The sequence below is a fragment of the Dipodomys spectabilis genome, unplaced genomic scaffold (assembly GCF_019054845.1).
Source record: "Dipodomys spectabilis isolate Male_0828 unplaced genomic scaffold, ASM1905484v1 ptg000051l, whole genome shotgun sequence".
Lineage (NCBI taxonomy): Eukaryota > Metazoa > Chordata > Mammalia > Rodentia > Heteromyidae > Dipodomys > Dipodomys spectabilis.
The window spans coordinates 2,361,896-2,380,031 of record NW_024870728.1 but is presented as its reverse complement, the minus strand read 5'-3'; the positions used below and the strand labels follow the sequence as shown (position 1 = coordinate 2,380,031).

General features: G+C 47.1%; 1 protein-coding gene across 1 annotated transcript in view; it reads left to right on the top strand.

The window, feature by feature from the left end:
• Armc9 (armadillo repeat containing 9) overlaps nt 1-18,136 on the top strand; it is a 114,144-nt gene that overhangs the window by 19,379 nt on the left and 76,629 nt on the right. Inside the window, exons 9-12 of the mRNA XM_042679268.1 lie at nt 874-972; nt 10,070-10,104; nt 14,250-14,361; nt 16,714-16,806. Coding sequence (XP_042535202.1) covers nt 874-972; nt 10,070-10,104; nt 14,250-14,361; nt 16,714-16,806 — 339 coding nt within the window. The remainder of the gene's footprint in view (nt 1-873; nt 973-10,069; nt 10,105-14,249; nt 14,362-16,713; nt 16,807-18,136) is intronic.

Below are 18,136 nucleotides of genomic sequence, written 5' to 3'. Positions count from 1 at the left end.
ACATGTTATGTGGTTTAGATATAAAAGTAATATACATGGTATGGTTTCATTTACTAGATTTTAAGACATGCAAACATAAGTTATGGATATATTCATATCTAGTACACACATTAAGTATGTTAGAAAAACTATACATTCTAAAACACTGAAAACAATCCATAGGCTCCGACAGTAACAACACATATTTTGTTAAACAGAAAAGGGGAAAGAAAGCCAGGCACCAGTGGCTCATGCCTGTAATCTTAGTTACTCAGGAGGCTGAGATCTGAGGATTACAGTTCAAAGCCAGCCTGGGCAGGAAAGTCGATGAGACTCTTATCTCCAATTAACTACCAGAAAACTGGAAGTGATGCTGTGGCTCAAAGTGGTAGAGCACTAGTCTAAGCAAAAGGAGCTCAGGGACAGCACCCAGGTCCTCGGTTCAAGCCTATGACCATTAAGAAGGGATGGGGGAGAGAAACCACTAATGACTACACACACACACACGTTTTTGTTATATCACCCTCTATTCCTCTTTTTTTATATAAATTTTTTATTGTAAAGATACTGTACAGAGGGGTTACAGTTGCATGAGTTATGTAAATGAGTACATTTCCTCCTCATACATAACTAAAAAAAAAATGTTTATGTTCTGACAAAAAGTAGGGTGTGTTGTCTGAGGAGTGATGGCCTGTGATCACACCTGTGGTAGGAAGAATTTTCATCTGTCAGGTCAGTGTAGTAATTCCCACAAGCTCTGAGGCCAAAGCCAAATGATGTCCAGCTCAGTCACCTCCTAACCACCCTGTGCAGCAGGGAGGAGCCGTCAGCGGGCTTGGGAGCTGGCTCAGTAGCAGGTGCATATGCCTCACGGTGTCCTCCGTCCCCCTGCAGATCACCCCCGAGTACCTGCAGAGTGTCTGTGTCCGCCTCTTCAGCAACCAGATGCGGCAGAGCCTGGCTCACAGTGTGGACTTCACCAGGCCTGGGACGGTAAGGCTCTGCTTGAACCGGGGGACTCCGGTCTGTTCCCCCAAGTTTAAAGTGCATGGAACTAAGGAAAGTGAAATTGCAAGAGAAAATCACATTAGAGGCTGCTTTTCAGCTGGGTATGCAGGTATAGAAAACCAAGGGAGAGAAGGCTGTGTGAGGAGGGCACTGAGGATGGCCTCTTAGGCAGTGAGGGGGTGTGTGCTGTGTGAGCTGCCAGGGACAGCCTGGACTGGAAAGACAGATGGAATCCTTACTCTGGTGAGTAGTGTGGCCTAAAATAGGCACGCTAGTCTGTTTGATCAGGTTTTTTTTTTTTTTATTTGTTCGTTTGTTTGTTTCTGTTGTAGGGCTTGAAGTCTGGGCCTGAGTGTTGTCCCTGAGCTCTTCAGCTCAAGGCTTGAGCTGCCGAGGCACTTCGGTTTTCTGATGGTTTATTGGAGATAAGAATCTCATGGACTTTCTTGCCATGGTTGGCTTTGAACCTTGATCCTTAGATCTCAGCTTCCTGAGTAGCTAGGATTACAGGTGTGAGCCACTGGTGCCTGGCCTGTTTTTTTCCTTAACTTGAAATAATGGCAGACTCAGAAAAGTTGCTAAAATAGCAGGAGAGACACAGGTATTCCCTTTACTCAGATTCATAAACGGTTACTTTTTTTTTGCCAGTCCTGGGGCTTGAACTCAGAGCTTGAGCACTATCCCTGAGCTTCTTTTTGCTCAAGACTAGCACTCTAACACTTGAGCCACAGCACCACTTCTGGCTTTTTCTGTTTATGTGGTACTGAGGAATTGAACCTAGGGCTTCATGCATGCTAGGTAAGCACTTTACCATTAATCCACATTCCCAGCCCAAAGGTTACTCCCCCCACAGTTGTGGGGCCTGAACTCTGAGCCTGGGCACTATCCCTCAGCTCTTCAGCTCAAGGCTAGCATTCTACTACTAATGCCACAGCACCACTTCCAGCTTTTTCTGCTTATGTGGTGCTGAGGAATCAAACCCAGAGCCTCATGCATGTGAGGCAAGCCCTCTACCACTGAGCCACCTTTTTTTTTTTTTTTTTGTCAGTCATGGAGCTTGACCTCTGGGCCTGGATGCTGTCCCTTAGTTCTTCAGCTCAAGGCGAGCACTCTACCACCTGAGCCACAGTGCCACTTCTAGTTTTTCTGGTAGTTAATTGGAGATAAGAGTCTCACGAACTTTCTTGCCCAGGCTGGCTTTGAACTGCAATCCTCAGATCTCAGTCTCCTGAGTAGCTAGGATGACAGGCGTGAGCCACTAGCGCCCGGCCCAAAGATTACTTTCTAATGGGTACAAAAATTATATATGTTGTTATTGTGTATTGTTGTGTTTTTCTTTTTCTTTTTCCTTTTCCTTTTTTTTTTTTTTTTTTTTTTGCCCACCCTGAGGCTTAAACTCTGGGCCTGGGCATTCTCCCTGAGCTTCTTTCACTCAAAGGGAACACTCTACTACTTGAGCCACAGCACCACTTCGGGCTTTTTTGAGTAGTTCATTGGATATAAGAGTCTCACAGACTTTCCTGCCTAGGCTGGCTTCAAACTTCAATCCTCAGATCTTAGCCTCCTGAGTAGCTAGTATTTCAGGCATGAGCCATCAGCACCCAGCATATATTTCTTCTGATTAAGAATATTCTCTGTTGGGCTGGGAAGGTAGCTCAGTGGTAGAGCACTTGCCTTGCATGCATGAGGCCCTGGGTTCAATTCCTCAGCACCACATAAGCAAAAAGAAAAAAGCCGGAAGTGGCACTGTGGCTCAAGTGGTATAGCACTAGCCTTGGGCTGAAGAGCTGAGGGACAGCGCCCAGGCCCAGAGTTCAGGCCCCACGACCAGAACCAAAAAAAAAAAAAAAAGAATATTCTCTGCATGGGCTGGGAAGGTGGCTCAGTGGTAGAGCGCTAGCCTTGCATGCCTGAGGTCCTGGGTTCGATTCCTCAGCACCACATAAGCAAAAAGAAAAAAAGCCGGAAGTGGCGCTGTGGCTCAAGTGGTAGAGCACTAGCCTTGAGCTGAAGAGCTGAGGGACAGTGCCCAGACCCAGAGTATAGGCCCCATGACCGGACCAAAAAAAAAAAAAAAGAGTATTCTCTGCCAGCTGTCAGTGGTTCTTGCCTACAACTCTGGCTATTTAGAAGGCTGAGATCTGGAGGATTTTTTTTTTTTTTGTCGGTCCTGAGACTTGAACTCTGGGCTTGGGTGCTGTCCCTGTGCTCTTCAGCTCAAGGAGAGCACTCTACCGTTTGAGCCACAGCGCCACTTCCGGTTTTCTGGTGGTTTATTGGAGATGAGTTTCACGGACTTTCTTGCCCTTGCTGGCATTGAACCGTGATCCTCAGATCTCAGCCTCCTCAGTAGCTAGGATTACAGGCGTGAGCCACCTGCGCCTGGCTGCTGGAGGATTTTTCTTTGAGGCTAGCTTGGTTAGAAAAGTTTTCTATCTCCCCAAATAACTAGTAAAGAAGCCGAACTGGGGCTGGGAAGGTGGCTCAGTGGTAGAGTGCTTGCCTTGCATGCTTGAGGCCCTGGGTTCGATTCCTCAGCACCACATACGCAGAAAAAAAAAGCCGGAAGTGACGTTGTGGCTCAAGTGGTAAAGCACTAGCCTTGAGCTGAAGAGCTGAGGGACAGTGCCCAGGCCCAGAGTTCAGGCCCCACGACTGGACTCCAAAAAAAAAAAAAGAAAAGCAGAGCTGGAGCTGTGACTCAGATAGTAGAGTCCTACCTAGTCTAGCAAGCTTGAGTTCAATAGTATATTCTCTTATAAAACCATGTAATTATCAACATCTGTAAATTTCACTTCTAGTCTTATCTAATCTCCTATCTGTTTTCTGCCAGTTGATCCAGTAATGCCCTGTGAGTCCTTCCTGGTTCAGTGGCCTTAGATTTGGTGCCATACTGAGGTATCAGGGCTGCTGTAATCTTTTTTTTTTCCTTTTTCTTTTTTTGTCATGGGGCTTGAACTCTGGGTCTGGGCGCTGTCCCTCAGCTCTTCGGCTCAAGGCTAGCACTCTACTACTTGAGCCACAGCACCACTTCCAGTTTTCTAGTGGTTTATTGGAGATAAGAATCTCACAGACTTTTCTGTCCAGGCTGGCTTTGAACTGTGATCCTCAGATCTCAGCCTCCTGAGTAGCTAGGATTTCAGGTGTGAGCCACCAGTGGCCCAGTTAGGGCTGCTGTAATCCTGAGCATTACCTAGTCTTCTCTTCACTTTCCTGACAGTATCAGGAAAGGACAAATATTTTTTAAAAACTATATTCTTAAAAAAAAAACCCAGATTATTTCACCTTGTGTCATTGATGTAGCCTTGTGATTCCAGTTACATATCTGAGGCCAAATGTTACCAAGTCATGTCGTGTCTTTCTTAGGACAGCACATCCTAGAGACGTGGGGTGACACAGGACTTCAGACCCAGGGCATGGCCACTAGGGTATGAGACCCTAGTGTCTCTAGGGAAGCCATCAGAGTGCAGGAACCCACGCAAGGCTCTGGAGCTCACACCTGGTGTCGAGCCTAGGAGTAAGGCCAGGTGCACATGTGGAGTTGGGGCACCCTGTTGGTCAGAACCACCGCCTTGAAATGAGGGGTTCCATACATAATACATTTTTCATAAAGTATTTTTTTTAGATTAAGTTAATACATACCTGTAATCCCAGCACTTAGGAAGTGGAGGGAGAGGATTATGAGCTGGAGGCCATCCAGGGCTATATAGGAAGAATTTGTCTCAAAGAAAACAATTTGCCTGGCGCTGGTGGCTCACGCTTGTAATCCAAGCTATTGAGGAGGAGGAGATCTGAGGGTCGCAGTTCAAAGTCAGCCCAGGCAGAAAAGTCCCTGTGAGACTCTTAGCGTCAATTAACCACCAGAAAACCGGAAGTGGAGCTGGCTCAAAGTGGTAGAGCACTAGCCTTGAGTGAAGGAGCTCAGAGGCAGCGCCTAGGCCCTAAGTTCAAGCCTCATGAAACAACTAAAAAAAAACAAAAATTTGCTTAAAAAAAAAATAAAGGGTAGGGGCTGGGAAGGTGGCTCAGTGGTAGAGCGCTTGCCTTGCATGCCTGAGGCCGTGGGTTGGATTCCTCAGCACCACATAAGCAAAAAGAAAAAAACCGGAAGTGGCGCTGTGGCTCAAGTGGTAAGAGCACTAGGCTTGAGCTGAAGAGCTGAGGGACAGCGCCCAGGCCCAGAGTTCAGGCCCCACGACCGGACCAAAAAAAAAAAAAAAAAAGGGTAAAGGCTGGCATGCAAACAAAAATGTATGTCAGCTGGGCACCAGTGGCTCACGCCTGTAATCCTAGCTACTCAGAAGGCTGAGATCTGAGAATCGCAGTTCAAAGCCAGCCCGGGGAAGGAAAGTCTGTAAGAGTTTTGTCTCCTTTTAATTAGCAGAAAGCAGGAAGTAGTGTTGTGGCTCAAAGTGATAGAGCGCTTGCTTTGAGCACAAAGAACTCAGGGACAACACCCAGGTCACCTATGTCCAGAGTTCAAGCCCCATAACCAAGAGGAAAAAAGAAAAAGAAAAAAAGACTGCTGCAGTTATCCTAGAAGCCCTAGAAGCCTGGGGCGCTTCCCTGGGACTCCATGAAAAGGAAGGGGGTCACAGAGTAAAGAAGTTTCCTGTGTTCTCAGAAGTCGCATAGAGCTGGTCATGGTGGCCATTCTGCACATGGGGACAGACAGATGATGAAGATTGCATAGTCTCCACTTAGATTCTGGCTAAAGGGTTTTAGCATGCAGAAATCTTAGAGGATCAGCCATATTTCAAAGCAAATGTTGGCTATCCCAGTTTTAAAAACAACTTCCTGTCCAGTCCTCCAGGATAAAGTGCTTTATGTCATTCCCTGAGGGCTGGTGACCTCTGTGTACCCTGGACAGCCAGCTGTAGGCCAGGTGTGGGACAGTGTTTACCAGAAATGATGACTTCCCAGCCGCTGCTCTCTACTGCCCTCTCTGGAATTTATTAATTCTTCATATAATTGGTGTTTTTCAAGTTTGTTGTAAAACCCCATTCACCTTACTACCTACAAGTGTCCTGTGTTTCCTGTATATTGAAGGTTAAGGGATAGTTTAAAGGAGCCAGGGGTTCAGTGCAGCCAAAGTTTAGTTCCATAACACATTATTAGTGTCATGGACATGAGCCTCGTCAGCCATCCTTGCCGTTTCCTGGCATTGAGGTGCAGACTGTCCAAGCGTTAGAAATTGAGGAGGAGGCACTGGGTTAGCAAGCCACAGCCATTTTCTTTCTTTTTTGTTGGTCGTCGGGCCTGAACTCTGAGCCTGGGCGCTGTCCTTCAGCTCTTCAGCTCAAGGCTAGCGCTTTACTACTTGAGCCATGGCACCACTTCCACCACAGCCATTGCTTTGCATTGCTTTGCTTTTTTTGTGTCAGTACTGGGGCTTGAATTCAGGATTTGGGTATTGTCCCTGAGCTTCTTTGTGCTCAAGGCTAGCATTCTACCACTGAGCCACAGTGTCACTTCTGATTTTTTGAGTGGTAATTGGAGATCAGAGTCTCATGGGGACTTTTCTACCTGGGCTGGCTTTGAATCGTGATCCTCAGATCTCAGCCTTCTGAGTAGCTAGAATTACAGGCATGAGCCACTGTGTCCAGCAGATTCTCTACTCTGGACTGTGGAATTCCTGAAGCAAACCCACTAGGCTGGGGCCATTGCTACCACATGTGGGTAGCACCCAGAGCTGACCCTACCCTTGCTTGTAGATGCTTATGACTTCCTTAATCCCACAACCCAGTGAGTCACCCTTTTCCCCTCAAACACTAGGAGAGACAGGAGGCACGCCTCTACTCTTACCTGCTTCCTGTGCCCTGGTAGAGCTGTTTGCAAAGGCTGCCAGCCTTATCAGAGCTGGCAGCTGGCCAGGGGCTGCCAGAAGGATTAGTATTGGCAGGATTTAGGCTTTCTGACGGGAAGATCCTTTCCAGTGACCTGGGTGACCCTGGGTGGCCCTGGCGTACCCCAGGTTTACCCTTCCCTGTCTTTGACTTCTCAGGTTCTCAAACTGGGATCCAGATAAATCAGATTATGTTAACAGCAAGCTAGTGGGGAGTCAGGGTTTTCCTGGAGCACAGGAGATAAAGAAAACAAGCAATTTTCTAGGATTACACAAGTACAGCCTGTCACACGATGACATTTCAACATTTGGGCCAACGACAGACTGCAAATGCCATGTGATCTCTTGATTTTCTATTACATCATGATGCTGGAGCTGCTGTCTTTGGTAGTCGTGGATAATGCCTCTCTTGGACCTTAGCCCTTTATTACTCAGCACATAACTTGAATCGTGCACTACATGTTGGTGTGGAGCCTGGTGCACCTTATCTCTAGGTGACCACCTGAGCCAGGTTTCCAATGCTCCGTGCATGGCAGAGTGGCTCCCCCATCTCCATGTATTGGAAGTCACTTTCCCAGGGCCTGAACCTGGGGCTACATGCATCTGTTCACTGGAAACAATGGTGGCTGGCCGAGGTGGACAAGTCCCTCACCCAAGGACTGCTCACCCCAGGGCATGGAGAACACCTAATCACAACTTTCCTTCACCTGATACTGAGCCCTCTGACACACCTGTGCAACCTAGCATTCTGTGTCCTTCGCAAATGACATGTCATCCAACTGTCTTGGGTTTGATGTGGCCCGTTTGTTGGTGGTACTGGGATTTGAACTCAGAGTCTCAGTTTGTTAGGTAGAAATTCTGCCACTTCCCTAGCCCTTTTTGTTTTAGCTCTTTTTTGTTTTTTGTTTTTTTGTCGGTTGTGTGGCTTGAACTCTGGGTTTGGGCGCTGTCCTTGCGCTCTTCAGCTCAAGGCGAGTGCTCTACCGCTTAAGCCAATGAGCCACTTCCAATTTTCTAGTGGTTTATTGGAGATAAGAGTCTCATGGACTTTCCTGCCTGGGCTGGCTTTGAACCGCAATCCTCAAAACTCAACCTCCTGAGGAGCTAGGATTATAGGCGTGAGCCACCGGCGCCCGGCTTATAGATGTTTTTTCTAGTAGGGATTTACACCTATGTTCTGATCATCCTGAACCGTGATCCTCTTACTTATGCCAGCTACATAGCTAGGATGACAGGTATGAATCAGCATTGATTGAGATGCAGTCTTGCTTTTGGTCTGGGCTAGTCCCCAACCTCAAACACAGTCTTCCTGATCTCTGTCTCTGGAATAGCTTTAATCTCCATAACAATTGTCATCATGTGCAGATGAGGAAACTGAGGCTCAAAGAGCTCTTTGGCCACTTCCTTCTCCCCCTCAGATCGGTGCTGTCATGGAAGGTACTAGCTTTGTTGACCTGTGTATTGCCAGTGCCAGGAGGAGGCCTGGCGGAGGCCAGTCAGGAAGTGCTGGCTAATGAGTGAATGGCCACAGCCCCGGGCCACCCTCACCTCTGGCCTTTCTTTCTTCTTCTTCTTCTTCTTTTTTTTTGGGTCCGGTCATGGGACTTGAACTCTGGGCCTTGGCACTGTCCCCTCAGCTCTTCAGCTCAAGGCTAGCGCTCTACCACTTGAGCCACGGCGCCACTTCCGGCTTTTTTCTTTTTGCTTATGTGGTGCTGAGGAATCAAACCCAGGGCCTCAGGCATGCAAGGCAAGCACTTTACCACTGAGTCACCTTCCCAGCCCCCTGGCCTTTCTTAATTTAATTAGCTATGAAGCCTCAGTAATGCTTGTCTGACTCATGAGAGGTCCATGGTTCTTGAAAAAGGGAAGTGTTGATTTTTATTTGGGGAAATAGGAATTAGCAACGTTACTAATTCCTGAAACATTTCTGTGTGTTATATATATTGTGCTAATATCTTTGTGTAGCTTGATTTGCCCCAGTTGGCTTACTGGCTTACTTTCTTGATCTCTTAGTATATTAAAGGAGTCATTTAGATAGTGTGTCAAACTTATTTTCTGAGTTGAAGAAATAGGTTACTTTAATTCAGTTTATTTGGAATAAGTCAGGGCGAAAGACAAGAATAGTTTGGGGGCCATTTAAAAAGGGGTATGATGTGTATGAGCTAGGAATCTGTGGCTTGTGAGCCTGGCAGAGGGGAGTAATCAGAAACAGGGTCTCAGCCTGGGCCGCTTGTCAATAGAGGTCTCAGGAGTGACACTAGGTGACATTGTTGAGTGTCTTCAATCATCCAACAAGTGTTGATTGAGTGCTGCTCTGTACCCAGTGCTGGGAACACCAGGTGACATTAGCTCACAGTGGCGATGACCTCCATGCCTCTGGGCAGCCTCATCCCCAGCCTCAGCATTTGACCGAGCTTTGTTCCTTTTTTCTCCTCTACTTAGGTTTCTTGCCTGGAGTTCTTGAGACCCATTTCCAAGCATATCATTTCACCAGGAAATAATTCAGTATACATCTCTTCACAGATAAAGGGTTTCAAAGCCAACAAAACTCACAAACACAATGCCAAATACAACAATACCAATCCTTAGTATTATTTTTCACCAGTCCAGCCCATGCTCAGATTTCCTCACGCCTCAAAATAGCATTTTACAGTTGGCTTTTTTGAGTTGGTCCAAATAAGCCCCATACTTGAACTACATTTGGTTATTTTCCCTCATGTCTATTTTAATGCATGTTTAATACCGCACAAAGAAAAATATGTTGCATACATAGATGTGTGAGCCACATCAGGGCAGCGGGAATGTCTAGAAGGCAGCAGTGACCTGCTCAGAGGGGACTGCAAGAGATGAGGGGGAGGGGATTGCTGGTGCTCTCCTTCTGACTTGGTACAAAGTGCAGCTGTTATTTTTATACTTAAATAGAAATGTTAACAAAGAAGAGCAAGGAGCATGTACTAGTTCACGTTGCATTTCTTCTTCTTGGGGTCAGAGGAGGTGTCTGTGGGAGTCTGCTGTCAGATGAAGGACCTGCCATGCTACATGAAGTTTGGCTTTAAAATGGAGACTTCAAAACTTGAGGGCAGTGGCTTGTGACAGGTGTCCCCAGGGCCTGCTAGCTTTTAAGTCATACATTACTTTAGTTGGAGAACCAAATCTAGTGGATTAAAAATTAATGTTTTGCTTAATGTGTTCTTATCAGTGATTAATGCAGTCTGTTTTCTCCTTTCCTCTCAGGCCTCAACCATGTTACGAGCCTCCTTGGCCCCTGTGTAAGTAATCACTGTTTGGAATTTTTATTAACAAGAATAGGTAGATGTATGGGCTGGGAAGGTGGATCAGTGGTAGAGTGCTTGCCTTGCATGCATGAGGCCCTGGGTTCGATTCCTCAGCACCACATTAGCAGAAAAAGTCAGAAGTGGTGCTGTGGCTTAAGTGGCTCAAGTGGTAGAGTGCTAGCCTTGAGCTGAAAAGCTTAGGGACAGCACTTAGGCCCAGAGTTCAAGCCCCATGACTGACATAAAAAAAAAAAAAGGATAGATGTCAAACTGGAATATAAAAACTCAGCTACTTGTAAATGTGGAAGGAAATACCAGTGCTTATCAGTAAAGCAGTTCAGCTAGATTCTTTTAACATTAGTTCTGTTTCTTTGGGTAATGTAGCGTCAAGTGAGAAAACCTGCTCTTACCGTATAGTGCAGTTGTGCAGAGCGTTTCAGGGTCTTGAGTGTTCTGTGCGGTCTCACGCTGTGCCCCAGGCCTCAGCCACATCAATCAGACTGTCACCAGAAGTGTCTAAACATGCATCTGATAAGTGTGTTGCAGCAAGAAAGTAGAAACCTTGGCTTTGGACATGAGGACGGGAATAGTTTCTGGGGAACTTCTAAGCCAGTTTTGTGGGGAAAGACTAGAAGATAGTTCTGAAGGCTGAGATGGCCACCCACTTCTGCCTCCTCCCCTATCGGAGGCTGACACTCACTCTGCATTGCTCTCTTCTGCCACTTGGTGGCAGCATACCATGCTTTCCAGAACAGACTGCTGGTTAAAATCCCTTCACTGCTCCTGGCTGGTGACTTTGAACACTTACTTACATAACTTCTCTGCGTTCTAGCTTTGAAGAGCAGTAATTCCACTGTATGGTTATGAGGATGCCAGTGGGTCGATACGTAAGGCAAATAGGGTGGTGCCAGGACAACCAAGAACACTCTAGAAGTGACTTAAGGCACAGGGGCACCTGTAGAGCGAAGGGGGAGGAGTTGTGGGAGGTGTTAAGAACAGGGAAGAAGTGACAGTTTTCTTTTTTGTGTGTGTTGTTTTTTGTTTGTTGGTCATGAGGCTTGAACTCTGGGCCTGAATACAGTCCTTCAGCTCTTCAGCTCAAGGCTAGCGCTCTACCACGTGAGCCACTGTGCACTTCCGGTTTTCTGAGTGGTTTATTGGAGATAAGAATCTCATGGAGTTTGCTGGAGTTTGCTGCCCGGGCTAGCTTTGAACCACAATTCTCAGACCTCAGCCTCCTGAGTAGCTAGGATTACAGGCGTGAGCCACAGGCACATGGCTAGAAGTGACAGTTTTCTTGGTCAGTGGGGGAGTGGCTGGCCACTTTGTACTGGGCTTTGGGGGCAGTCCTGATACTGCCATACTGGTGACACTCAATATAGCCCACCCCAGGCATGGAGGTGGTCAGACTTGGCCTTAAAAATGGAATGTTTTTTTCCTAAAACAAGAGCCTGTTTAAATTTTAAGTCACAAACATTCTTTTCATGTGAAAATAGTTCTGAGTTGTAAAGGTAGTACAAAGAACCCCCACAGACCCTTCACCCAGCCTCTAAATCTATAATTATTTCAAAATAAAATGCTTGAAAGCCAAAACAAACAGAATGAAACAAAAATAGAATTGTCTTGCACAAGCCAGTGTAGTTAGTAAAGTCAGAAAATCAGCACTGATCCAACTACACCAGATCTCCACCCCACATCGCACAGTACACACACGCACACTCGTCTTCTTTCTGCATGTACAGCACCCTCTGCTGATTTAGTCACAGTTGTTGTTGTTGTCGTCATCGTCTTCTACTTTTTTTCTTCTTTTTGGTCAGTCATGGGGCTTGAACTCACGGCCTGGGCATTGTCTCTGAGCTTTTTCACTAAAGGCTCTACCACTTGGAGTTACAACACCACTTCTAGTTGCTTTTTTTTTTTTTTGCCATGGGGCTTGAACTTAGGGTCCCTGACCTTCTTTTGCTCAAAGCTAGCACTCTACCACTTGAGCCAGAGTCACACTTCTGGCTTTTTCTGTGTATGTGGTATTGAGTAATTGAACTTAAGGGCTTCATGCATGCTAGGCAAGCACTCTACCACTAAGCCACATTCCCAGCCCTTCACTTCCAGTTTTCTAGTAGTTAATTGGACATAGAGTCTCATGGACTTCCCTACTGGGCTAGCTTTGAACTGTGATCCCTAGATCTCAGCCTCCTGAGAAGCTAGGATTACAGGTATGAGCCATCAGTGCCTAACTTTTCTTGCTCTTCTTGAAATGTTCCTTAATCTTAATATTTCAAAGCCTTTGCATGATTTAAGAATTCTGACCAATGATTCAAGGTTGGGATTGCATAAGTAGCTCTGTTAACTTTTCACTTAAAATAATATTTTCTGCCAGGCACTGGTGACTTATACCTGTAATCCTAGCTACTAGGAGGTTGAGATCTGAGAGTCATGGTTCAAAGCCAGACCAGGCAAGAAAACTCTGAGATTCCAATAAACCACCCAAAAGCTGGAAGTAGGCTCTATGACCCAAGCAGGAGAACACCAACCTTGAGCAAAAAAAGCTTAGGACTGAGGCCCTAAGTTCAAGCTGCCCCAGCATATATTAAAAAAAAAATCTTTTTTTGGGGAAAAGACATGGAGCAACAAGTGTGCATGTGTCTTTAGGCTTCTACTGAAGAAGGTGCTGTCCTCAAGCGTACTGAAAGCTCATCTGTTACCTTCTGTTCCTTTGTTTTGCACCTGCTGTGAGACTCTCACTGTGTCTAATAGAAACTTTTAGGGTTGGTGACACACAGCTGTAATCACAGCATTAGAAAAGTTGTGGCAGAAGGACTGAGGATTCAAGGCAAGCCTATGCTACAGACTGGAAAATAAAATTAAGATATAATCTTTTCATATTGTATTCTACCCACCAGGTACCAGTAGCTCATACCTGTAATCCTAGCCACTCAGGAGGCTGAGATATGAGGATTGAGGGTCGAAGCCAACTTGGGCAAGATCTTCAATAAACTACCAGAAAAAGCCAGAAGTGGAGCTCTGGCTCAAGCGGTAGAATACTAGCCTGGAGCTAAACAGAAGCTCAGGCCCTGAGTTCAAGCACCAGGACTGGCACAAAAAAAAAAAAAAGAGAAGAAAGGAAGGAAGGAAAAGTAACCTTTATCTTCAATCTTTCCACTACACTGTATGTCTTTTTTTCCTTGATACTGAGGGGATTTTTGTTTTGCTTCTTTCTTGGTTCAGGATTTTCATTTTTGACTTTGAAATCATCGTAGATTTACAGGAAGCTGAGTCTCACCACTGCCCTAGTGAGGGCATCTGACATGACAGTGCACAAAATGGTAGCTAGACCCCAGACCCCATTCAGCTCACACACACCATGCTCCTCCTACTCACAAGGCGAAAAACAAAAACAGCAGCGGTATGAAGACCCCTTGTATTAGGAGTCTGAGTGGCCAGGCTTAGCTTGATAGATCCCTAATTGGAGATATTTCCATGAGATGTGGCGTCTCTGGGCACTTCCATTTTTCATGAGGAAGCTTTTCAGGTTTCCCTACACCCTTCCCACAGATCTGTGTGCCCCAAGCCGCTCCCTGGACATGCCCTCTGGCTCCCCACGGCCATATGTGTGCTGCTGGGCTCTGCCCAGGTGCTTTCTTCATCATAGGAGCCCAGGCCTAGGCTGAAGGCAGTGTTTCCTAAGCCTGTCCAGGCAGTCTTTTTTGGGAGGTGGGTCGGTCATGAAGTTTGAACTCAAGGTCTGGTTCAGCTCTTTTTGCTCAAGGCTAGCACTCTACCACTTTGAGCCATAGCTCCGTTTCTGGTTTTCTAGTGGTTAACTGGTTATAAAGAGTTTCATGGACTGTCCTGCCTGAGGTGGGCTTTGAATCATGATCCTCAGATCTCAGCCTCCTGAGTAGCTGGGCTTACAAGAGTAAGCCACCAGTACATGGCCCAGGGAGAGTCTTGCTTTAGCCAGGATGTAATAGAAAGCCTCAGCCCATCCAGAGCAGGCAGAGCTGAGCTGGCTGGGGTGGAGGTGCGGAGGAGACCACCGCTGGCCTGCATCATACCAGCTCTCACCGTCCTGATTCAGACAACATCATGATCATCCCCTTTCTCCTTTTCTTTCTCCTTGAACTTGATATGCTGAGTAGGAAACCGAAGGATGTTCCATTGCTGCCCTCCCTGGATTATGAGAAACTGAAGAAGGATTTGATCTGGGGGAGTGACCGCTTGAAAGCCTTCTTGTTGCAGGCTCTGCGCTGGGTAGGTGCCTTTCCCTTAAAGTTACAAAACAAAGAGAAGCCCAGCACTGCGGTTGTGGTCTGGCTGCTAAGCATGCTTGTATTCTTGTAACTTTCCTCCTTAAAACTGCTGTTGCCAGCTGCCACCAAGAACTGAAGTTAAATGCAGCTCCTGAACGTAGCCTTGCCTCTTCCTGAAAAGCCTGTGTTGAGCGCGCTTGTTGCTGTCACACAGTCCTGTGACCTCAGCAGCAGTCTCCAGGCCCGGGAGCAGCCCGCCCTGGCCCTTCCCAGCTGGGCAGCCACGCTCAGTCCTGGGGTCCAGGTGTCTGCGTGTGCAGCCAGGCCCTGGCAGCGCCACAGGGACCCCATGTTGTCCAGTGCTCACATTGCCATAACTCTAGAGCACTGGAGCTGTACTGGCGCTTTCCTCCCCTGCCCACAGCGCTGCTTCCTGAGCTGTGTGGTCATGCTCAGGATGACGGAGGACTCCAAAGACTCTTTGCTTGTGTGAACTTTATCTAACAGTACTTGCCATATTTGAAATGAAAACTGAGGAGACAAATTTTTATTTTAATTCACATAAATAATAGAAAATGACATATTAACATAAACAGCCTTTTGTTGTTGTTGTTTTGGTCCTGGGGCTTGAACTCAGGGCCCAGGCGCTGTCCCTGAGCTTTTTGTGGCTCAAGGCTAGTGTTCTACCACTTGAGCTACAGCTCTGCTTTTAGCCTTTTGGTGGTTAATTGGAGATAAGAGTCTTATGGACTTTCCTGCCCAAGCTGGCTTTAAACGGTGATCCTCAGATCCTGAGTAGCTAGGATTACAGGTGTGAGCCACCTGTTCCCAGCTAACTACACCTTGGAGATGGATCTTGAAATTACCCATCATACCTTTTTGTGTTACTGTGAAAAATGATCACCTTGCAGATGCCTTGAAAGGATTTTGAAACCTTTGGATTCCTAGACTGCACTTTGAGAACTGCCAGATGGCCCACTCCCTGAATGATCCATTCTAACCTGGGCTGCTTTATGTCAGTATCAGTGACTTGGCATCAGAATCCTTTGAGCAGAAATAGCCCTTAGGAGACACTTCACTTCTAGCATCTGCTACTTCAACCTGAAATCTCACATGAGGAGGATTCCAAGGGTGCCCCAGGGACAGTGGGGAGATCCCTGTGCTGGGTATCTGTTCTGGCTTTGTTGGGGCCAGTTGAACAGGATGAGCTGCATCATCCTGACGGCTTCCTCTGCCCCTGATGGCAGACTTGCCTCCTGTCTGCCACGTGGCATGGCCTGAAGTGCATGACTCTTACGGAGACAGCATTGCTTTGCTGAACCAAGGTAGCCAGGAAAACCGAGCAGGCTTGATTTTGCCTGTCTCCTTCCAGTGCTCTTCCCCAGCCCTGGCCCTGCCTCTACTCTGAGCAGGCGGAAGGTGACAGGCACACTCCTGCAGTGGAGTCCTCTTCCCTCGGAGGCCTCTGGGCACCCTGGGCTGCTCTGCCCCTTCACAACTCTGCCTGGCCTGTGTCTGTCCTCGAACCAGGATGCTCCTTGCACACCTGGCCAGAAGCAGGGTCCACAGCCTCAGGATGTTTACCTAGTAAGATGTGCCTGGAAAAGCAAATGATGTGTAATATTTGCTCACATCAGATACCTGGTTCTCTTGTGCCCTGCACATGTGTGCACATGCATTTCACACACGTTCCATACTAAAATTTCTTCTGTCCTCTGGACATTATGTAAAATCACTGCATCGTGACAGATGTATTGGCTTCTTCCCAAAGTTTCCAGATTTTCAATTAGCGATCTCCTCTACACACACACACACACACACACACACACACATACACACACACACGCACGCACGCATGCACGCACACACACCCCTTGCTATCAGAATAAAGCCTAATCAATTGGCCTGGCATGCATTCCAAGCCCTGTACAGTCTGCCATGGGCCCTACCCATAGAACCATTCAGATTTGGTGCCTGTGTGGAGCTCAAGGCTGTGTGGAGCTACTCTTGGCTGTTGAGGTACTGGTGTGATATATGCACACTGATAATGGCAGGCATCGTGCCCTTCGCAGCTCTGCAGACTGTGTGTTCCCCTAGGTCCCCCATAGCAAGCCCAGCTTCCTAAGCTCCTGATAGTTGGCTGGTTGCCTGGTGACTAACCCACTGAGCTGGATGGTGTTAGTCCTTTTGTTTGGCTCACTGTACAGTTTATCACTTTTTTTTTCTGTGCTATTTAAACCACAGCTCCTGCTGTGGCCTAGGCCACATAGCAAGACCCCATATCAACGAACAAAACTGTCCCTGCTATGTGGAAAATTTATTCCAGGTCTGGTTTTACTTTTTGTCCCTCCAGCGCCTGACCACATCTCATCCTGGAGAGCAGAGGGAGACGGTGCTGCAAGCCTACATCAGCAATGACCTCTTAGACTGTCACAGCCACAGCCAGGTTGGTAGAGGTGACCAGGCCCAGCAGAATCTTCGTTCCCAGGAAGGGGCCTAGCCTGCTCCTGGCGTGGTGACCATGCGCCAGCCTCGCTGCACTCCTTAAGTTAGGAAAATCAACACTGGCTCACATGGAAAGAGGGAAAACATTGGGAATTGGAGAAAATCCCCAAAGAAAGGACTAAAATAGGATTTCCAACTTGTTGAGGACTTTTTTTTTTTTTGTCGGTCGTGGGGATTGAACTCTGGGCCTGAGCGCTGTCCCTCTTCAGCTCAAAGCGAGCGCTCTACCACTTGAACCACAGCACCTCTTCTGGTTTTCTGGTGGTTTATTGGAGATAAGAGTTTCACAGACTTTCCTGCCCAGGCTGGCTTTGAACCGCGATCCTCAGATCTCAGCCTCCTGAGTAGCTAGGATTACAGGTGTGAGCCACCAGCACCCAGCTGTTGAGGACTCTTACTAGAAGAGAATGAATCATTTTATACTTTTCCAAACTAATTTTTTTGCTTTTGCCTTTTTTTTTCTTTTTTTTTCCTCTCAGTTGTGGGCCTGGACGCTGTGCCTGAGCTCTTCAGCTCAAGGCTGGCACTCTGGGGTGTTTAGGTGACTCCTAGAGAGATTGGCAGTGCATGGAGTGGTGGGCGGGTCTGTTCACAGAGTGCCCCACTGAGGGATCACTGCTCTCAGTTCTTTCCCACGCCATCATATTCTTCTAGGGAGCCTTCTCATCTCCTCCTTGAGGCAAGGCTGCATTGCCAATATTCTGGAACTGGGCTGGGGTGGCTCAATACTTCATTCATTTTGCAATCAGACACTGCTCTGCTCTGTCTTTTGATAGATCTCTGCCCACCTGTGCCCCAAAGCAGAGACCCTCCCATGAGAACTCACCTACCCAGCTCTGGGCTTGGAGAGTGTGGGGTGGGCCATGGGACCTAGTTGCTTCCATACCTCAGTTATTTGGTCTTTAAAAGAGGAAGGTATGGAACCTGGGTAATCCCTCCTTGCCCAATGCTGCATTGACATTTGGTCTTCAGGGACCATTGTTCTAGGCCAGAATCCCCCTTCTAGAATTTTGTTGTTATTTCTCATACTGTTGCGAATTTATATGGTGGGGTTGTTGTTGTTGTTGTTGTTGTTGTTGTTGTTGTTGTTGCTAGAGCTTGAACTCAAGCCCTAGCACTTGGTCCGCTTGCTTGCCTGGCTAGTGCTTACCACTTGAGCCATGCTTTCAGCCCTGCTTTTTTTGCAGATTATTTTAGAAATGAAGTCACAGACTTTTCTGTCTAGGCTGGTGTCAAACTGTGATCCTCTGGATGTTGAGTAGGCAAAGATT